This window comes from Zalophus californianus, chromosome 5, assembly GCF_009762305.2.
Source record: "Zalophus californianus isolate mZalCal1 chromosome 5, mZalCal1.pri.v2, whole genome shotgun sequence".
NCBI lineage: Eukaryota > Metazoa > Chordata > Mammalia > Carnivora > Otariidae > Zalophus > Zalophus californianus.
The window spans coordinates 34,510,222-34,532,636 of NC_045599.1; the positions used below are offsets into that span (position 1 = coordinate 34,510,222).

At 49.3% G+C, this 22,415-nt stretch overlaps 1 protein-coding gene across 3 annotated transcripts; it reads left to right on the forward strand.

The window, feature by feature from the left end:
• Positions 1–6,743: 6,743 nt before the first annotated feature.
• On the forward strand, positions 6,744–20,708 carry DELE1 (DAP3 binding cell death enhancer 1). Of its 3 annotated transcripts, none has more exons than XM_027606187.2 (13): positions 6,744–6,900; positions 7,983–8,097; positions 8,192–8,315; positions 10,631–10,781; positions 11,737–11,898; positions 12,152–12,240; positions 12,342–12,438; positions 14,925–15,067; positions 15,900–16,058; positions 16,152–16,244; positions 18,419–18,584; positions 19,120–19,359; positions 20,125–20,708. In XM_027606187.2, the coding sequence occupies exons 1-12, from the start codon at positions 6,870–6,872 to the stop codon at positions 19,356–19,358; spliced, it is 1,569 nt and encodes a 522-aa protein (XP_027461988.1). In that variant the 5' UTR covers positions 6,744–6,869; the 3' UTR covers position 19,359; positions 20,125–20,708. The 3 variants fall into 3 exon arrangements, with proteins under 3 accessions (XP_027461988.1, XP_027461990.1, XP_027461989.1); XM_027606188.2 differs by lacking the exon at positions 6,744–6,900 and adding an exon at positions 7,419–7,478; XM_027606189.2 differs by lacking the exon at positions 19,120–19,359.
• The last annotated feature ends 1,707 nt before the right edge of the window (positions 20,709–22,415 follow it).

Below are 22,415 nucleotides of genomic sequence, written 5' to 3' on the forward strand. Positions count from 1 at the left end.
GGAATCTTGAGTCTTCTGTACTGTTTCACTAGCTCCTTCCAACAGTGGCATTCAAACAGGGGCACATTCTGCTTTAGAGTCAAAGCTCTTACCTCTTTGGCCACTCTGGCTCAGAGCAAACAGCTCTGAAGTTACCCTCCCTGCCCACGCCCCCCTGCTGCAGCGGGCCAGAGCAACTCGCCACATTGCTGTCTGAAGGAATCCTGCCACCCAGAAGCAGAGAGGCAGGTGGGAGCAAGGGGCTGAGGGGCAGGTGAAAGCTGTACACTCTGCTCCACACGTTGAGCTTAATGAGGAATGTTCACAAGGGCGGCAAAGGAGACCTGCAACAGCTCAGCTAAAAACAGGAGTGCCTCTGGCTTCTGCCCTGCCCAATCCCCCGGCACTGGAGGGAGGCCCCTGCCTAAACCAGCCTCAGCACCCTGAGGGTGCTGTTCTCATCTTTCACACCCACCTCAAAGCTCCACTGATCCTGCTACATCTCCTCTCACTACCCCTGGGGCTTTTTTTTTTTTTTTTTTTTAAAGGTTGGATTCGCATCCTTCATTTGCTCTCTTAATGGCAGCCCTGCCTGCTCTCCTGGATTCCAAGAATCAGCCAACAAAGGTTTTGGAGGCTTACAGGGGAACTGTTCTTCAGGGTTTTCTCGGCTGAGGCCTGGCTGAAGTGATGTGGGGGTTCCTTCAAAGATTCAATGAGACCACCCTTCTTTGTTCTGGTCCCCTCCACCCTCCAGCGCTCAGAAATCTGCATCTTCCAGCAGGATCTGGTGAATTCTGACAGGTGGATCTGAGGTCACAGCAGGACATCGAATGGAAAAGTCTAGCGGATGATGTCGGGCTAGAACTCAGGAAAAAGAACAAGGGTAAGGCTAATAATTGTTGCAATTTTTTGAGTTCTTTCTGTGTGCCAGGCGCTGTGCTAACTAAGCACTTTACATCTGATTGCTCAGTGAATCCTCACATCAACCCTGTCAGGAAGGTACCAGTACTAGCCCCATTTCACAGATGAGGAGTTTAGGCTCAAAAAATTCAAGTCACTTTCCCAAGTTCACACAGCTAGAAAGTGGTGGGGGATTTGAATCCAAGCCGTTAGGACTCTGGAATTCAAACTCTTAACCACTCCACTCTCCTTTAGGAGTCTACAACAGAAGAGAGTTCAAGAAGAGGTCAATGGATAGAGAACTGAAACATGGGCAATGCTTAGACTCCGGGTCAGGAGGAGGAAGAGGCAATGGCAGACACAGAATGATCAGGAGGTAAACAAACACAGGAGATGCAGTACAAGGGAAGCTGGAGAGGAGACAGATTCAAAGGCCTGATGCAAAAGATGGTGATTTTTTATGGGTCCTGGGGACTAGGTAGGTGTGGGAGTATTTAGCACCTTTGGGGTATCTGTGCAGATCATGAAAAAACCAGAAAAAAAGCTAGAGAGAGGAGACTCACTTGATTGAGTCCTAAGTCCACAGTCCCGGTCTTTCCTGGGTTCTGGCTGCAGCCAAACAATTGTCCCCCCACTCCACCATATCCTGATAAAACTTTTCCAAAAAGGCAGCTTTAGTGAATTTCTAATATTTGCAATAAAAGTCAAAACTAATGTGGGGGAGGGCAGAGAAGGGAGTTGAGCCAACCCTGAGTTCAAGGTTTCTTTCCTGAATGGCTTGGGGAAATGATATAATTGACAGAAATAAGGAAGTGGGATGATGGGATGGTTTTGTATGTGGAATCAAGGAGTGGACAGTCAACTGAGTCAAGTGCTCTGGGCCAAGGAAATTGATTGAGCAAAGGCCCACTGGTGGTTAACAAGGTGGTCTTTGATGACCGCACTGACAGCTGTGTCAGAAGAACAGTGATGGAAGCTGGGAGACGAAGCTGAAGAGCAAAGGAGTCTTGAAGTCATGGGAGGCAGTATGTGCGCTACTTAATTAAGAAATCTGGCAGTAGAGAGAATGAAACAGAACGGTAGCTGAAAAGGGCAGGAGGATCAAATAAAGGATTTTCCCCCTAAGATAAGAAAGGCTCTTGTATATTTCATAGGCGGAAAGGAAATAACTGGTAGAGAGACACATGCTTTGGCAGGAGGGTCAGGATAATTATAGAGACAAGGTTCTAGAAGAGACAGGAAGAGAATGGGACTAAGAACAAACACAGTTTGGCCTTAGAACAAAGGGAAGAGACAGACCTCTCCATTGAGGTTGTCATTTCCTCTAACTCATATTCATGCCTTACATTTATTTGTATAGTGTGCAACTAAACATCCACAGCTATACTCACAGCAGCTCTCAAGTTAGAACCTTCTTCGTTGTCACCATTTACTGACCATGTATGTGCCAGGCAATGTATATACTGTTATCTCACAAGGAGGCTACAATTGTCATTCCCATCTTCTAGATGAGGAAAGTGAGGGAAAAGATTTATAATTTGTTCTAAGCCTTTTAGTACTGTTTGACTTTTTCCTAGAATAGGGACTCTTTTAACCAACCATTACTTAAATGAGGGGTAAAATCCACTGAGCCTGGTCTGCTCCTTGTTCTTGGCAGGCAGGCTCTTCCTTAACACACTTTACACTTAGGTACAAATTATTTGAACCACCTAGCCAACGTCATGTCCACATCCTACCAGGTAGCAGGCTTCCTATGACATGTTTTTTTTTAAGATTTATTTATTATTTTTTTTAAGATTTTATTTATTTATTTGACAGAGACAGACACAGCGAGAGAGGGAACACAAGCAGGGAGAGTGGGAGAGGGAGAAGCAGGCTTTCCGCCGAGCAGGGAGCCCGACGTGGGACTTGATCCCCGGACCCTGGGATCATGACTGGAGCCAAAGGCAGCCGCCCAACCAACTGAGCCACCCAGGCGTCCCAGCCACACTGATCTTACGTTGTGCTCTCTTTGCTTCTCTGGGACTTTGCACCAGCTGTTTTCCTGCCAGAACTGACTTCCCCTTCCCTTCTTCATCTGGCTAGTTCCCAAACCTCATCATTCAGGTTCATCAGTTAAGCTGTTGCTGTTTCCAGGAAGTCTTCCTGACTTCCAAACCTAGATGTTCTCATAGCACCCTGTACTTTCCCCACTAAACCACACTTCCTAGTATTTGTGCAAACCTTTGCACTGATTGTGGGCTGACTGTATGAACTGCTTTAGCCAACAGAGTATAGGTGCAGGTTCCAGGCCTAAAGCTTAAGAAGCCTGGCAGCTTGCACTTTTGTACACTGAGAGGCTCTGAGCCACCACTTAAGTTCAGCTACTCAACTAGAGAGGCCTGAGACTGCATGGAGAAGGAAAGAGGCTCAGCCATTCCAGTATCCTAGTTGAGCCTTCACAGGAATCCAGCCACAGCTGCCATCTGACTGCCACCTCATGAGACCTGAAGTGAGACCAGGAGAATTACCCAGCTGAGGCCAGTCAATTCACAGAACTGTGAGAGATAATAAAATAATTGTTTTAAGCCACTAAATTTCAGAGCATTTGTTATGCTGCACTAACTAAAACACTATGCTGTATTTTATTTGTCTACTGAGTGTGTCTGCCCTGCTAGATTATTTTCTCTGAGGACAGGGACCACATCCTTTTTCTTTTTTTTTTAAAGATTTTATTTATTCATTTGAGAGAGAGAGCATGAGCAGGGGGAGAGGCAGAGGGAGGGAGAGAGAGAGAGAGAGATAAGCAGACTCCCCAGTGAGCAGGGAGCGCGACGGGGTGCTTGATCCCAAAATCCTGGGATCATGACCTGAGCCGAAGGCAGACGCTTAACCAACTGAGCCCCCCAGGTGCCCTGACCACATCAATTTTTTAAAAAATTGTAATATACTCAGGACATTCTCCAGAGAATAAGCACTAATATATTTGATTAATGTAAATTAAGAGTCTCTACAAAAACAAAGACGATAAAAAATGTCTAGAACACTCACTGTGAGGAGTATACAGTGTTGTCAACAAAAGGTGAAGAACTGGCTATCTGGGCAGTAGCTTCCTTTTTTTTCCTTTTTAAAAATTTTATTTATTTATTTGTCAGAGAGAGAGAGAGCACAAGCAAGGGGAGCATCAAGCAGAGGGAAAAGCAGGCTCCCTGTTGAGCAAGGATCCCAATGCTGATCCCAGGACTCTTGGGATCATGACCTGAGTTGAAGGCAGACACTTAACCGACTGAGCCACCCAGACGTCCCTGGGCAGTAGGTTCCTAATGTTAAGTTAGACAGCTTATCTCTGTAGAAGGATTGAGTCAAATGGACTGGGCCACAAGCCAACAACAGAGAGCAACCTTGGGAGCTGAAAAAGAGAATGGCCAGTGGCTTTAGCAAAGGTAAAGGCAAGGGAACAAAGTTGTCATTCTTTTTTTTTTTTTTAAGATTTTATTTATTTATTTGAGAGAGAGAATGAGATAGAGAGAGAGCATGAGAGGGGAGAGGGTCAGAGGGAGAAGCAGACTCCCCGCTGAGCAGGGAGCCCGATGCGGGACTCGATCCCGGGACTCCAGGACCATGACCTGAGCCGAAGGCAGTCGCTTAACCAACTGAGCCACCCAGGCGCCCCAAAGTTGTCATTCTGATGGTGCTCCTCAGGGCAACACTGAACAGGTGATCTGGTGTGCCAATGAGGACTCCAGCTGCCCTTGCCGTTGACCCCTCACACAAGTGGTGTTTAGATTTCTAGAGACAAGAGACGTCATGTCATTTTACACATGGAAACAAGACATCTTATCTTCACAATTTTTCAGCTAGCTTCAAACATGAAGGGCCCTCAGTGTTTGTACATGGAATGAATATGTTCCTAACCAAATCAATAAATCGCTGAGGGGGGTCTGGTGCTCTTGTCTGTAATCATCATCAGCACAAGGTGTCCAGTCAAGAGACATTGTTTGACAATTTTTGTCAAGTTCTATGTGGACACAAAATGGGAAAATGCCATCCCTCCCCTGAGGGAAAGAACTGGGGAGAGTAGACTTACACAAATGAGATAATTAAATAACAGGGCAACATATAATTACTGCTAAATTGTGTGGTAAGAAATTAAGTGCTACAGGAATTGGGAAAAGCGGAGAGCAGTGAGGGCTCAAACAGTTGGGGAGTCGTCACTGAAGAGCTGGATGTGGCCGAGCCTGGGGGCATGAAAAGAACTGCAGACAGGCTGACAGGAAGAAAGGTGCAGAAGTCCCAGGAGGAAGAACAGAGCCAAACCAGCACGCTGGTTATTTTGAGGCAGCAACACAAGGAATGTGAAAGGTGGCTGCCCCAAATCCCAAAACAAGGATATCTCTGAATAGTTTCCCAATACTTGCACTCCTGGGCCTTTATTTTTTGTTTCTTCTGCTTGCAATGGCTTTCTGCCTTCTCTACCTAGCAAACTCTTTACTCATATGTAAAAGTCCAGCTCGAATGCATCTAGTTCTCTGTATCCTTCCTCAGTATCCCATAACCCAGCATCATGCTTCTTTTGGAACATATCTATTGTTTTTGCCTACTCACCTCCTCCACCACCGCAATTCACATCAACTTACATTTATTAGGCTCTTACTATGTGCTAGGGGCTATGCTAAACATTTTAAATGTACTATTTAATCCTCAGCAATTTCATGAGGTATTTTTCCTACCATTTTATAGATGAAGAACCTGAGGCTTCAAGTGCTTAATTAAACTGCCCAAGAGCACATAGCTAGGAAGTAAAAAAGCTATGATTCAAACCATTTGTGGAACTCCAGAGGCCATTCTTAAAATACTCGAAGGTTTATTTGTGGAGGCCACAAATACTCTCATGTCTTCTCAGATTCTAGGATGGTGGCCGCCATATGGCTTAAATATTGTTGAACAAATACAACTGTCCTATCACATGCCAAGGTCTAAAAGTAGGTGATTCCTGTAAACTGTTACCCCAGGTGTAGACTTCCACCCAACCAAAAGTCATGTACCTGGGGGAAAGGAGGAGGGTGGAAGTCTAAGCATCTTACATTTGAATTTGAGTTCCTTTAATTTAAAAATTCAAGTGTAGTGGAAGCAGAACCATTCTCTTCCACACAGAATAATGCATAGATAACATTGGGTGGGTCTGGGGAGGGCTTTGATTAACAGGTGTGGGGGGTGGGGTGGGAGGAGTCTCCTCTTAGGTATTTTGAAAGCAACTCAGGTAGTTCCTGTCGAGCCAGCAAGGACTGGTCGAGATCACTCCATCAGACCCTATCACCGCGCAGGCTGAGGCCCAGACAGGGGAAGGGGTCGTGCGGAGGCTACACGGTGACACAAAGCTGAGCCAGAGTTGGGACCCCGGCATCAGAACGCTGCCTTTTTTCATCGCCTACCCCGTCCGTCCGGGCCCGGATCTCCTAGTCGCGGGCCTTGGACGGCAGAGCTCGGACTACGGGCTTCTCTCGTCGGACCCTAGCGCTCCTCTCCTCCAGCCACCGGCCCCGGTGACTCGTCTAGTGGCGGGGCTGGGAAACAGGGTTCCCCTTTCGCTTCTCCACTGTGTCTGCAAAGCCGTCCTGCGCTACCGAGGCCCCTAGGCTCGCCTCCCCGCAGTCCCGTTTCGGACGCGGCTCAGCTCGGCCACCTGCGATCCCCCGCCGCTGCGCGCCCTCCCCACTGTCTGGCGCGCGGCTAGCGACACCTCTTTCAGGGGCAGGTCGGGCCCATATCCACGCCCTTGCCGCAGTTCACCTCCTCGTCAGCCCCAAAGACGCCTACACCCCCACTTCCTTTCGCGTAGCGCCGGCCTTCCGGCTGCGCCCCTTTCTAATTGGCTGACTGAGCGCTTCCTCAGGACTCGGCCATTCGGAGGGCGAACGGGCCGTCCCGGCGGGCCGTCCCTCTCGCCGCCGCCCCGTGGTCGGCCCTGTGTGTTGGGCCTGCGAGTTCTCTATGCTGTTGGCAACGACATGTGGCGCCTCCCGCGACTCCTGGGCCGAGGTAAGGGGCGTTGGAGCCGCGGGTCGTGAGGCAGCTGGAACTTCGAACTGAAGGAAGAGGACGGGCCAAGGGGACGGAGCCGAAGCTTCAGTGGGCGGGGTTAAAGTTGAGGGAAGGCGGAGTCTAAATAGCCGTGGCTACAGCCGCCTGTCAGGGGCCGCGGGAATTCGAGGTGTGGGTGGGGCTCATGGGGAAGAGGGTGGAGCGTAGAGCCACGGAGATGGGTGGGGCTGTTGGAAGGGGAGGAGTCAAATGGCCAGGGCTCGGAGTCTGGGAAAGATGAGTAGGGGCCGGTGGAGTAGGCGGAGCCAATGAAAAGAGGCGGGATTTAGAGAGGGGCGATTCAAGCATTGAGTTTGTGTGTGAATGTCCGGTAATTTTTTTTTTTTTAAGATTTTATTTATTTATTTGACAGAGAGAGACACAGCTAGAGAGGGAACACAAGCGGGGGGAGTGGGAGAGGGAGAAGCAGGCTTCGTCGGAGCAGGGAGCCTGATGCGGGGCTCGATCCTGGGGCTCTGGGATCATGACCTGAGCCGAAGGCAGACGCTTAATGACTGAGCCATCCAGGCGCCCCGGTAATTTTATTTTATTTTTTTAAAAGATTTTATTTATTTATTAGAGAGCGAGCGAGAGAGAAACAGCATGAGAGGGGAGAGAGCCAGAGGGAGAAACAGGCTCCCCACTGAGCTGGGAGCCTGATGTGGGACTCGATCCCAGGACTCCGGGATCACGACCCGAGCCAAAGGCAGTCGCTTAACCAACTGAGCCACGCAGGCGCCCCCCGGTAATTTTATTGTAACAGTGATTGTCAGCCCTGGGAGGACTTCGGAGTCACGTGGGGAGCATTTTCAAAATATGCCCTGAATGAGCCTGGTTTATTGGTTCTGGATGGCACCTCAGAAACTGTACTAGGCAAAAGAGTCCCGTATGTCCTTGTTTAAGAACTGCAGAGGCAGATGCCAGTGATTCCTGGGTTCCTGGAGTGGGGCTCTGTCAAGTGGCAGAGGGAAGATCGGTGGGGCTGCCACTACCTCAGTGCTGTTTATGTCGAGGTGATTGATCTTTGTTGTTCTACACAGCTCTTCCCAGTCTGCTGGGATCTGGCCTCCGGGGGGTGACCCCCAAGTCCCCCAACCCAGATGGGCTGCAGGCTGCCTCCTCCAGCCTGCTGGTCCCTGTCCCCAGCTTTGACAGGTGAGATACTTCCATTCTGTCACCCATCTCTTCCTCTGGCCTCCTTCTCCTCCCACTTAGGATAGAACTTGATAGCCTTTCTTGCCTCATCTAGGTCAGGCCCCCATGGCCCAGGCCCAGGCACAAAGAGGGGCCCAAGGTCTCATGGATGGAAGGATGCCTTCCAGTGGATGTCTACCCGTGTTTCCCCAAACACCTTGTGGGATGCCATATCATGGGTAAGGCTTCCCCAGTGCTGTCCTTGCCCTTCTGTGTGGATGAGAATGATCCTGCATGGAAATATAGCCTGGAAACAAGAGCTAGGGCATCACTGCTCCCACACTTGAAATTTGAGTAACCCATGGCATTTGGAGCCTGTTTGGTGAGATATTGCTGCTCTCCTTCCCCCACCCTCTTCCTCCTTTTATTCAGTAAACATTTGTTTCACACATTCTCTGAGCATTTTTGTTAGGCACTAGTGACACAGTAGAGAACAAGGTAGATGTGATTCTTGCCTTGATGAAGCTTACAATGAATAATACTAAATAGCTGACATTTTATGTATTAATGTAAATATTATATATGCATTATTGTCTTTAATCCTTACAAAAATCTTGCAAGGGAAATATAATCTCCATTTTATAGATAAGGGAACTCAGGCTCTGAAACTTTAGGTAACATGCTTAAGGTCATACAGCTATGAAGTAGAGAAACCGTATTTATTCTGGAGCTCATGCTCTTAGCCACCATGCTCTACAGCTTATTGTTTATTTCTCTGTGTACTCAAATTTTGTCTTTCTCCCTCAGTGAAGATGTAAACTCCGTGGGGACAGAGACTGTAACTTGTCTTTGCCAGTGTACCCAGCGCCTGTTGTAACAGAGAAGTATTTGAGTGTGCACAGGAAGGGACAGGGAAAACCTAGTACAGATCCAGGTACATGGTAGTTGCTCAAAAAATATTTGTTGACTCTGACCTATAAAGTCAGGTGCTCAGCAGCGAACACTAGGTCCAACAAGGCAGAATCTTCGTCATTCAGGTTCTGCACACATCACTCTCGTTTCTGTCACATCTCATCCCTATCACTTTTATGCTGTATACTTTGAGCAAGTAACTTGACTTCCCTGAGCATCAGTTGTCTCATTGTAAATTGGTGTCATCAGCAGAATGGAGCCTAGAATGTGCCCGTGGCAGGGCCACTTCTCTCTGCGGAGCTGTGGACTAGGGGCATAGCATACCCTGGAGAGCAGAGCATTTTCCCAATTTGTCAAAGATCTGAGTCCTAGAGCAATTCCCCAGTGAGTCCTTCTAGAAACTGGGCCTGGATTCCAGGGGTCCTGATGCTGTCCCTCAGCTCTGTCACTGTTGACCATGTGAAAGGGCCTGAATACAAGCTGTCCCCACTGCCATGGATACATGTCTCTTATTACATCCTGGCACCTTCTCTTCCTTCTGGCATCAGTTCACACATCAGCCCTCTAGAGAGGCTTTCCTTGATGCCCTGTTTTCTCAGACCTCCCTCTTATGCTCTGTGAAAACTCCTGATTTGTTTCTTTTTTGGCATTTAGCATAACTTGTGGTTATTGTGTTTATTTCTCGGTGTACTCGAAATTTGTCTTTCTCCCTCAGTGAAAATGTAAACTCCATGAGGACAGAGACTGTAACTTGTCTCGGCCAGTGTACCCAATGCCTATTGTCATAAATAAGTATTTGGGTGTGCACAGGAAGGGACAGGGAAAACCAAGCAGTCACTGGGCTAGGAGCTAGCTTAGGTCTTCCACAGACCTGTCAGGGAAGAGATACCGAGACACCTTCAGCAACCTGTACCTGTGAATGTGTCTCTGGTGGGGTGGCTTGGGCAGAGGGAAAGGAAGACCTGGTGCCCCAGGCTAGAGAAGGACAGTGAACCTGATGGGGAACTCTGACCTGCACTGCATTTGTGGCTAAGCCGCAGCTTACCACATTATCTTTTTGCCTGCTTAAACTTTATTCATTAACTTATTATGCATTTAATAAATACTTGCATGTATTTGTTAGTGCTATATCTTAGTACTCTCCTAGGCTCCGGGGATACAGTGGTGAGCAAAACACACACAATTCCTGCCGTCATGGCGTTTAAGACTAACTAGAGAGACAGAGCTTAGCTCAGTAATTGTCGAGGTGATTATTTAAGTACCACTGTGACCAGGGCTCTAAGGGACATTTGGGCACTGGGAGAGGATTTTTTTTCTTTTCAAGATTTTATTTATGTTTTTGACAGAGACACAGCGAGAGAGGGAACACGAGCAGGGGGAGTGGGAGAGGGAGAGGCAGGCTTCCCGCTAAGCAGGGAGCCCAGTGCGGGTCCCGATCCCAGGACCCTCGGATCACGACCCGAGCTGAAGGCGGACGCTTAACAACTGAGCCACCCAGGTGCCCCTTCGCTGGGGAGAGGATTAGTTGGCCATAGCCAGGCGTCAGGAAAGGCTTCTCGAGGAAGTGATGTCTGAGCTGAAGGGGGAGACTGAGGGAGGTGACCAGTGCAAAGCTGGGTCCCTGATGTGCTGTCTTTCCCAGGGCACTCTGGCCGTGCTGGCCCTGCAGCTGGCAAGGCAGATCCATTTCCAGTCGTCCCTGCCAGCAGGACCTCGGCAAGCAGGGCACTGCTTTTGGCGCCGTCCCCTGGATCGTTTCCTCTCATCTCCCTTGTGGCATCCGCAAAAGTCCTGTGAGTTCTCAGTCCCAGGGACGGGAGGGCTAGGCTGGGAGTTTCTCTGGGCCAGGAAGCATCTCTGGACACACCTCAGGAAAAGAGCCATCAGCAGCTCCTTGCCTTTCCTATCTGAAGTCAGAGGAAGGGGAATGTGAGGAAGTTCTGTCCACCCAGGGTGTGGGCCACACCTGCCCTTCAGTGTCCTCCCATGTCCTCCCCTCACCTTCCATGGAGGGAGCCCCACAGGGAGCCCACAGGCTACTTTAGATCCTGGGTGTGGCTTCCTGCTTGCCTCTCAGCCAGTTGGATCATTCTCTGGTTAGTCATTCATGAATAAGTGGATCTTCATTGGAGAGCTGTTATGTACCATGGTACCCAGGCAGTACAGCCTAGTGGTTAGGACCCTGGAGTTAGTGTCAGGGTTCAAGCCCCAGAGCTGTCGCATACTGGTCTTGTGTCCCTGAACAAGTCACTTTTAACTTCCCTGTGCCTCAGTTTCCTCATCTATAAAATGGGGTAATAAGAAAACCTACCTCATAGGTTTCTTGGGAGGAGTAAATGAGTTAATACACGTCAAAGAGTTAGAATAGTGCCTGGCACGCAGTAAGTACCCAGAAAGTATTAGTTTAAGTTCTTGTTCTTATAATTATAATCATGATCGATATTATTATCAAAGTGCGAGGTGCTGGGGCTACAACAGTGAATAAGGTAGATATCTCCCTGCTACTGGGAGAAATCAGGCATTGGCATGATTTATACCCGGGGCAGGAGATCAGCATAAATGGGGGCCCCTCTGGACCCCTCCAGATGGAAGCCAGCAAAGGAAACGGAGGAGGGAGGTTGAGGTGTGTGAAGGAGGTGTCAGAGGGATCCCACATTCTTCCCCCAAACCTCAGGGGACCCTCAGTCAAGCCCAAGCAAACTGAGCTGATCCCCTTCTGATGTGACTGCTCTTACTGGGTCTTTCCAGCACTTCGGAGACACATCCTCCCCAGCCCTGATGGCCCAGCTCCCAGGCATACTGGTCCCAGGGAACCTGGGCTGGGCCAGAAAGAAGCCTCCACTCAGCCCAAGAATCTCTCTTCACACAGCTCCTTGAGGGCATCCGGTCTTCAGGGTCCCTCTGAGGAAGGTATGTTTCCACATTCTAGAATCAGCCAGAGGTAGAGGGGGTGGGGAATTGGGCAGATGGACATTTGTTGCTTCGTATGCCCGATAAGGGAATCGTTCCTGTCAGGCCCCTGCTTTCTGGGGCACTTCAGAATGATTCTGTTTCCTGGCAGTGGCGCTGGCTGGAGGGGCTAGGGAGACTGGCACAGTGGGAGAAAAGGAGAAACCACACTTTCTCCTTTGCCCTGACTGGGTGTCACCCATTTTCCTTGCAGATCCCAGTGATCTGGGCTTCCTGCCCACCAATGGTAGCTTCCAATCCAGGGCAAAGCCAGCCCAGCCTCAGCCCGCTGGAGAAAAACAGGTATTGTTCAGATTTGGCCTCTGGATCCTCATAACATTCCCCTGGGCAGGTGGCAGTTCCAGTGAACTGTCTCATGATGAGTCTTTGTATTTCTTCCTCAGGAACAAGATAAATCAAAAACGCTTTCCCTCGAGGAGGCCGTTACTTCCATTCAGCAGCTCTTCCAGCTCACCGTTTCCATTGCTTTCAACTTCCTGGGTAACTGGGTGGACCTTGCGTCAAGGCAGGCGGAGGGGAAAATGGCAAGGGTATGGGGTTGGTCAAACAGAGTTAGGGTAGGGAGCAATTTAAACGAGAGAGTTTATTTTCGCCCGGGTAGGTAGACCAAATGTGGCATGGTGGCACAGTGGTGTCAGGGACCCATCCTCCTGGTTCTGCCGTTCTTAAAACTGGCTTCCATCTCAAGGTCCAGGTTGGCTATTCCAGCTTTTTTCAGGAAGGGGAAAGGTGGGAAAGCTAAAGCATCACTCCTTTCCACCCCACAAGTTGTACAAACCATTGACCAGAATGTAGGCTTATGGCCACACCTACTTGCAGAGGAGCCCGGGAAGTGTCGCCTTTAGCCGAATAACCACGTGCTTACCTGAAAGTTCTGTTACTGTGTAAGAAGGAGAAGAGAAATCTTGGAGGATCCCTTGCATTTTCTGACACATTTAGGCAAGAACAGGCTCCTTAGGTTTGGAGCAGGCCCTCAAGTGCACAGACAGGACCTTCTTACCCACATCCGGAGATTCCGGGTGCTCCCCCACCATCTGTCCCGTTCTTCATGGTGACTTGGCTTAAGTTTCAGGCCTTTCAATGTGGCGACTCAGCTAATGGGCAGATGGGGGAGAAGCTGGGATTCATTTAGTACAAATTTCACCTTTCGCTAGGCCCTATTTTAGGTTTCAGGGATACAGTGATTCATAAGACAGAGTCCTTACTCTCATGGAGCTGACATGTGAATTGGGGTGGAGGGGAGAGAAAAACAATACATTGTCAAACAAGAGAATTTCCAATGATGGTAAGTGTTATAGAGAAAAGTAAATAAGGGAATGTGTCAGTGACTTGGGGAAGTCCTCACCAATGAGAAGAACTTTGCACTAAGACCTGACTGACAAAAACAAGCCAGTCTTGTTTCCATCCAGAGAAAGAGCTTTCCAAACAGAGGAAACAGCAAGTACACAGGTCCTGAGGCAGGATTGAGTTTTGCTTGTTAAAGGAACAAAAGAAAGGTGAGTGTGGCTGGAATTCAGAGATCACCAGGAGAGTAGAAAAAGCAGGGAGGGGCCAGGTCAGGCAAGGAGTGTCGCTTTTTGAAGCAAGCAAAGCCAGTGGAGGGTTTTACACTGGAGTAGGAGGAGGTGCCATCACATGATCTGATTTACTTTTTCAGATTTCTCTGGCTGTTGTATGGACAGATGTGGAGTGCAGAGATGCCAGAGAAAACCGGAGACTGGGTTGGAGCTGTTGCTGATGGCATAGCAAAGCCTCATGGTAGCTTGGTTTAGGTTAGAGGCAGAGGAGACAAAGAAGAGAGATGATCAGGGAGCCAGTGTGGGGAATGGGCAGGCACGGGGTGGAATCCTTCGCCCTCTTGAGTCTTCTCAAGGACAGAGGGCTCTGTGAATCCTGGACAGCAAATTTTCAGGCAGCAGGGAGGTAGGTGACTTTAATTCAGTCCAGGCTGAATGGAACCTGGCTTCTGCCTCATTAGCTTTTTATGATTCTGATGGGCAGACAGCCTCTTCTGAGAATTTTCTTGCCCATTCCTTCATTCACATATTCATTTATTCAGCAATGCTAAGCAGTGTGGCAGAACACAAAGGGAGCAGAAACCATAATCATATTTTGCATTTGTATAGAGCTTTCACCCTATGCAAAGCTATTTCTTCTACATTCTTTTTCTGCTTCTGCTTCCAGGATTTTGCAGTCTAATTGAGGAGACAGGGCTTGTACTCTGGAAACCGTTTAGTTCATAGAAAAAGGCTTGTATATTAAGTAAATACCAAAAGAGTGTTAAAGCCAGAGTGTGGTCTGAAGGTTCCAGAGAAACAGGATGGGAAGGCCTGATGGTGGAGGCAGAGAGATACCCCAGGCAGGAGAGACAGCTTGAGCAAAGGTTTGATTGGGGAGTCGGCGTGCCCAGCCCTGTCTCTGTTTTTCGTTTGTTTTCTTGTTTAGTTATGTTTAGTTGGTTACAAGCAGCCTAAACCCACTCTGGCTAACTTAAGCACAGAAGGAATCCATTGAGATCTATCGACTTTGCCACGTGGCAGAAAGAACAGGAATCAGGGTAGCTCCTGGCGTCCCGGGGGCAGTAACTTAGGGACAGTGTCTTCAGAGTGCTGCTGTCAGAATAAACCTACAAAAGCTGTTTTCTCTCACGCCTCAACCAGATTGACTGACTCCTGAGTGAGGGACTTATGGGTTGGGAAGAGCACGGTGCATTGATTGATAGCACGGGTGCGGGGGGAAGGGGGGCTGCTCCCGAAGGTAGATCGGGATGCTGTCACCAAGAGGAGGATATTGTATAGGAGGACGGAACCCACTGATGTCTCTGGCAAACCAGTGAAACATTTGGAGGATGGAAACATGCAAAGTGTCTAGCATCAAAAAGAAAGGAAGCAGCCTCTGAGTATCTGGCCAAGGATATGGGGACGTTCACAGAGGAAGCTGTGTTTCCACCCCGTGCTTTCTTACAGGGACAGAGAACATGAGGAATGGGGACTACACGGCAGCCTTTTCTTACTTCCAGAAAGCAGCAGACCATGGCTACAGCAAAGCACAATACAACGTGGGCTTGTGTCATGAGCATGGCAGAGGCACCCCCAGGGACCTTGGCAAGGTACTGCACCTTCTCCCTGTCCCTAGGCCTGTCCCCCATGCTGCACTGTCCAGAGCTGACCTCCAGAAATGAGCAGTGGACAGGGCTTGGGGAGACAGCTTCTCTCTCTCCGCCACGAGAGAAAAAGAAGAGACTCCTAACTTCTAGGAATTTAGATTTAAAAGGAGTCAGGGACCTTGTCTTTCTCCTTTGCAGCTGTATCCTCAGGACCTAGAACCTTACCTTGGTGAATGGATTAATTCATTCTAAACAAGTAAGATAAGAACACAGAGATGTTATATACAAGAGTGGATTTCTTAGAATTGTATATGATGGCAAAAAAAAAAAAGGAAGGAATTTGAAGTTCCTTGAATAGTGAATTGGTTAATAATATCTATGTGGGTCTTAAAAATGATGCACCACATCTATATTTACTGGCTGGGAAAGACATTCTTGGTGTATTGTTAAGTGAAAAAAATAGGTTACAAAATTGTGATGTTTTCTCTCTCATTCTGTTTCTTTCTCCCTGTTAGACACACATACATTTATATATGTCTGTGTGTGTGAATGTATGTGCGTGTACGTATACATACATGGGTTTGTGGGAAGAAACCTGCAGAGCTGTAAACTAAAAGGTGAGCAGAGAATGATCTTTAGGAGGCAGAATTTCTTGGGATTTCATGTTTCTATTTTCAGTTTATCTGTATTTTGAAATTTTGGCCTATCTGTATTTTCTGACTAATCTATATTGATTATGTCCTATTTAATTAAAATAATTTTTACAAATTTCACTCGAAGGGAAGGCTGGCTTGCCGGGGTGCCCGTTGACTAGGGGTCTCTCCCTTTGTTCCAGGCAGCCCTTTCCTACCAGCTGGCTGCCAGCCAGGGCCACAGCCTGGCTCAGTACCGCTATGCCAGGTGTCTGCTGCAAGGCCCGGCCTCCGCGGGGGGCCCTAAGCAGCAGAGGGCAGTGTCCATGCTGAAGCAAGCTGCAGACTCGGGCTTGAGAGAGGTGAGTGCCCGGGTGGGGTCTCTCCTGGGCATTTGGAGCACATGGGGCCGGGAAGTGACCGAGATAACCTTTTTCCTTCCTCCCTGACCACAGGCTCAAGCTTTCCTTGGGGTGCTTTTCACCAAGGAGCCACACTTGGATGAGCAGAGAGCTGTGAAATACTTTTGGCTTGCAGCCAACAATGGGGTAGGACATCTCCAGCGTCCTGGCATGTTGGGGGATCGAGTCTGAGGAAGGAGGGGATTTGGGAACTTGTACCCAGCTCCAGGGTGCACAGGAGACGGCCGACAGGAACACACTGAGCCAGCTTCAAGTCTTAACTATCACTGACTTTCTGTGTGACCCCTGGGCAGGTCTAGTGGTGCATGGGAGCTGGCTTACACCAGTCTGCAGGAGGTGCTCGTGCCTTAAAATCAGCTATGGGAGGAGTATTTGCCGCACAGAAATGACTCAGTGCAACAAAGCAGGGCTTCTTGCACTGGACAGCCAGTTGTTATATTTACCAGCACACTGCTGGGCCGGTGGCTGCTTGTTTTCCTGTTTTCCTCATCTCAAAAACTGGGATAATACTGACTGCCTCGCCTGTCTGCTGCTTCGCAGGGTTGTTTTTGTTATGAGGATCACAATCTATCTGAGGTAACGGGTGGGCGAGCACTTGGTAAGCGGCGCACAGGGAGGGTGCGTCCTCATGAGCGGTGCAGTTCAAGGAAGTCAAAAGACATAGAGCAGTTTGGGGAGCGGCAGATGTAAGGGGGCGTTGGCATCTAGCCAATCCATTGGACCCAGAGTGTGTTCTCCCGAGTATTAGTTCCATGGGGTGTTCGTAAGTAATTCCGGGGAAAACATGGTCCAGGGGGTTTGGAAATACGGAGCTAACTAGGTGTCTTCAATGGAGGAGATCTCAGCGCTTTCCTTCCATGCGAGTCATCAAAAGGGCATCTCTGGTTTCTTGACCAGGATTTTTTGGGGGGTGGCCTCTTGGAGGACCAGGGCTCCTGGATTAAAGCAAGCCATGTGCATGGACTAGAATTGCCCTGCATAGGGGCTCCTGCTCGTCTGTGTTTTCGGGCCAACACAATGATAGCTTCATCGAACTCTTGGGCATCAGAATACTTTATTTTTACTTGGTGTTATCTGTCGTTGCTGTCAAAAGGGGACCGGTGTCACCAGCCGGTACTGCCTCTGAACCTGCCTTCCTTGTTAGATCCCCAGAGTCTTCCTCATGTTCTTCATGTGCTGGACAAGCCCGGGGGCCCCTTGGCCTGCTTTAGTCACCCAGCACGCTGGAAGGAGAAGTGCGCAAAGGATTGCTAGGTAACACGGTGTTGGGCACAGAAGGAATTGTGTCTCTGTAGGTTTATACTGAGCAGTGTGGCAGGGTGGGTGTTTTGGCCTTATGAGTATCTGGTACTGTTTCTAAGTTGGTCTATGGCTATGAGTCCACCATATTTATTACGTAGACTTTGGTGTGCAGGTAACAGAAACCCTGTCCAGAAATTTAACGCTAGAAGGTAGAAGAGAAATGGGACCGTGGTTGGGAATCAACAGAGTATTTTGTTTTTTAAAGTTGGGGGCTTGAATATAACAATAATATTCCCCAAAGAGGGAGAGATTAATGATGTGAGCAGCTAAAGGTATGAAAGTAATAATAACAGTAATCTAAGCACTTTTCACGTATTAACGCATGTAATCCTCATAACAATGCAGTAAGGTAGGTACTGTTGTTATTTCCCATTTTATAGATGAGGAAACCGAGGCACAGAGGCATAGAATAATATGCCCGAGATTCCTCCACAGTAGGTGGTGGAGCCGTGACTGGAACCCAGGCAGTGCTCCAAAGCACTACCTGCTACTGCCTCCTAGTTCTCAGAGGAGAGAGGATCCCAGGGCCTTTTAACCTTTCAAAGGAGGAACATTCTTTGTAACATATGTTTTGCAGCACTTTGGGAGAGGTTCAGAAAGGCATGCGGGGCCTTTGGGAAGCCTAGCCTCCACTCTTGCTCCTGGCTCTTTCAGCTGAAGTAGGAGCCGGAGTCCCGGGTTCCCCATAGTTGGGCTGGGCTGCCTGGGGCCCTCACTTCTGTCCCTGCCTGTGGCACCAGCCTCGGCAAAAGAAGCTGCCACGGCTCGAATCTCCCTGGGCAGAAGGATCCCTGACTCCTCTGTGTCAGGCAAACTCCGGGCCTCTGGCTCGTCGTACTTGAGATCCCTTGGTACAGGGAGGGCCGGGACTGGGCCTGGAGCCTGCACGGATGAAGTCCCAGCTTGCCTGACTCCTCCACCTTCCTCCTGGCTTCGCGGTTCAGTTCTTCACTCCCGCATGTGTGCATATCTGTGTGTCTGTCCGTTTTCCCCTTTAGGACTCCCAGAGCAGGTACCACTTGGGAATTTGCTATGAGAAGGGCCTTGGTGTGCAGAGGAACCTGGGAGAGGCTGTGAGATGTTACCAGCAGTCAGCAGCTCTGGGCAATGAACCTGCCCAGGAGAGGTTGCGGAACCTCTTTTCTGTGGAGGTGGCAGGGAAAGGTGCGTACCGAAGCCAACAGGTTCCCGCCCATGAGCTGATTACCCTGTGACAGAGAAGGGGGAGGCAGTAGCCCCTGGACCACTTGCCATTTCCTGCCCCAATGATGGGTGAGAGCACAGCTTCTTGAGTCAGACACAGCTGAGTTTTAACCCCTGCTCTGTCACTGACCCTGGACTCAGTGTCGTTGAGCCTTAGGTTCTTCACTTCTGAAAGTGAGGGTACTACTGATACCTCACTCATTGGGTTGTAAGGATAAAATGAGATGACTCTAGAGGGCTTGGCACAACCCGGCACACAGCGGGGATTGGAGAAGTGGTAGCTGCTCTGATGATTTGTCAGGGGAGACGGTAGCCTGAGATACCGCTTCATTGCCCTGAATTACCCTTCGAGGGCTCTCAGAGTCCTGCTCACTCATGAGCCACTCGGGCTGGCCTGGGTTAACAATGCCGGAAGCAACTAAGTCCTTTAAGAAGTCCTTGTTCCACAGTAGGAACCCACAGGGTGAGTAAGAGCTGCTCTCACCTCTCCTCACAGCCCTGGGCCCCAGCGACCTGGCAGTTAGAGGATTGAAGTCCTTCTCCAGTCCCTCCCTGCACAGCCTCAACACTTTGCTGGCAGGAGCCTCCCACCTCCCACACGCCTCGAGCACAGGGAACCTTGGCCTCCTCTGTAGAAGTGGGCATCTCGGAGCCAGCCTGGGAACCCCCAGCAGGGCTCTCCCCCTGCACAACTACCCCTTGGAAAGGAGTCCCGTCAGACTGGGTTTTGGCTAAGGTAAGATAAGACCTAGTCACTGGTGCCTCTCACTGGTGTTGGGCGGAGAGGTTGGATGGTAACAAAAACAGGTGTCAGTGTCCCTTTCCAAGGTGGACATGCCAGTGGGAGCTGAGGTTCTCAAGCAATTTCAAGTGCATGGCTCATAAATGACTTTGACCTTTCCCCCAGTTGGTAGCCTCCCAGATGAGAAGTGGGAACATTCACAGTGATTTCTGGTTCTGAGCACAAAGGGATTCATTCAGTGACCTGTGAAAAACTGTCCTGAAGGGTCCAGAGGCCCTGGTCCACATCTTAGCTTATGACCTTGAGTAAACCCCTTACCTATTTCCTCCCATGCCTCAGTTTCCTCAGGCTCAGACTGCATCAGTTTTTGCCAACATCTGATATATGTGTCTCTGGTGGTTCGCAAGAGGATTTTAGGTACTCAATATTTTCTGTCTTAGTAGTTGGATATTTAATATATAATGTAAAAATGTGACTAGCACATCGTGGTTTCACAGATATTATAAGTAATCCATTTAAAGAAAAACATTGTGAAATTGGATAAAGGGGAGCACAGGTCCAGAGAGGTGGCAGAAACCATGAGGGTGGTTCCATGAATGGCTAACGCTTAGAGAACACTGAATCAGGCCATTCTCAAGATGAGACCCAACATTCACTTTTGGTCATCTACGGATTCATGATCATCTCCCATTTCACCTTTGATTTGGAAGGAACGAGTTTCTTGCCTACATGCCTGACGTATCTGCTTGACTTTTTCAGACCACCTCACTTCAGCCCTAAAGAAGGAAGCCTGTGGGTTCTCAGAGAGCTACCGCAACTTGAGTCCCAGGACAGAGGCCAGTTATCTACTCACCTTCCCAAAGAATCTTAAGCACCTGCCCTGGCACAGTAAAGAAGAAAGTGTATGAAGACCCAGGTCCTGGCCATGTCAGCTTGAAGCAGTGACCTGACCCGCTACATTGTTTCCTCAGTGGTAAACCAAAGACATTGGTGTCTGCCTTCTACCCTACAGCCCGTGTGTGCCATTTCGCTGCAGAAAGGACCTTGGTCCTCACTGAAGCCCAAGGAGGCGGAGTGGTGCCCACGCTTACCGGCTTTATGAGTCAGCAGGCCAGGAGAAGACCCAGGCCCCCTGACTCCTGGCCTGGGGCTCCTTTGCGCCAGTTCACACTGTAGCTTTACGCGAAACTGTTCTTGTCTTCCAGCCGGTGTGAGGGAGGAAGTGGACACTGAGCACCTGGAGACTTGCAGCAGGGAAGGGTAGATTTCGAGATCCTTGTTTGTGAAGGGTATGCCAGAAATGGATGGGAGTTTAATAAAATAGATACTGGATTATCTCATCACTCTTGCCCTTGAGTATGTTGGGGAGAGCAGGGGGTTGGGCAGGGGGAGCTGAAAGCTGAGGCTCCAGCCTCATTTCTAAACTCTCCATTAACCAATTTGAAGGGTCTTAAAAGCTTCTCCAAGAGAGAGACTTAGGAAAAATGATTTCTGAGTCAACGCTAATGACTCCAATTACCGAATTTGTGCATAGCTGTTCCCTGGCTTCTGGATGTTAGCCCAAGTTCAATAGCATAGATGCAGTTGGGGTGGGGGTGGGGAAGGACTGAGGACCAGACCCTCTAGTAACTGTTCAAATGGGAAAGACCACCCAGCTCTGCTAGTTGAAAGGTGGGAGGAATTGGGCGGGAGAGGGTTGTCTATGTTTCCCTCTCTGCTCCTTACCTCTCTCTCTCCCCCCAACCTCTAGTGGGTCCTACCACACTTTTCCAGCACCTTCCTCTCACCACTGGCTTCCTCCAGCTCCAGCGCCTCCCCCTGACTGCCGTTCCCTTTCCAGGGCTGCCTTACACACTTGGCCTCCCCACCCCCATGCTGGTCCCCTCACGCAGCTGGCCTCCCACAGATGGCTCCTTGGGCTCTGGGACCTTGTTGTCTTAGCATTCTGGTACCATCAGCACTTAGCACAAGGCCCCATGCCGGTGGAGGCTCCGTACACACATTGGTTAAAGCTCAGGTTTTTAAGTTATACAGTGCACTAATCTCTCTGCAAAAAAAAAAAAAAGAAAGAAAGAAAAGAAAGGTTTCTGTGGTCGAATAAGTTTGGGAAATGCTGTACCAGACATCCCGTTTTTATAGATTCACAATGCACATCAGCATCTTTAAGGTTCCAAGAAGTCCTGCAGTGAAGAACTTGGTTAACCCAATGTTTCCCAGCCTGAGCTGAGCACAGAGCCCAGCTCTGTGCAGACCGCCAATCACCCTTCCTGAGGCACCTTCTGTAAAATGTCATTTCCTGCCCTCCTGCGGAGCCCAGCATTTCAGCCTCTTCCCTTCCTGTTGTCATTTGGGGTTCCTGATTCCTTCCGGGGGAAGGAGGGGCAGTTCACACAGCCCCAGGACGGTGTCCTGTCTTGATGACCAGATGCAGCCCTCCCTCCCCCTCAGTCATTACAAGTTAAGTACTGATTCAATTCGGGCTGCCAACCATGGAGGGAGGATATTTTTAAGCTCTCCTTGTGGAGAGGAAGGATGGAAGAGTCGTGAGAGAGGTGTTGTCAAGGGACCGAAAATCCTTGGCTGTTCAGGCACTGCGGTCTCCACATGGCCCCAGGGGATGGGCTTCATCCACAGACCCAGTCACTGCTGTGCTTTTGCCATTAAAATTCCATTAATAATGACTCATTGTCCATGCCCTGAAAGGAAATAGGAGGGGGAGGGCAGGGAAGTGGCCCCTGCCAGGAGGGCCAGCCTGGGTTAGGATACTGGGAGATCCAAGGCTGGGGACCTAGTGCCCTCAGCAATGAGACTTTTGTGTGATTCTCTGCTGCCTCAGTTTCCTTATCCAGAGATGCTGTTTTCAGGGAGTCCTGATGCTGTAGTCGGAACAAGGCTGTTTGATTCGTTATATCTTCAGTGCTAATACAGTGCAGGGTACTTGGTAAATGTTCGGTAAACATTTACTCAAAGAATGCGTGGTTTTATGCATTGCTGCATTGCCCCTCCACCTAATAGCACCAAGTCTACCAGCACATAGTAGGTGCTTTAAA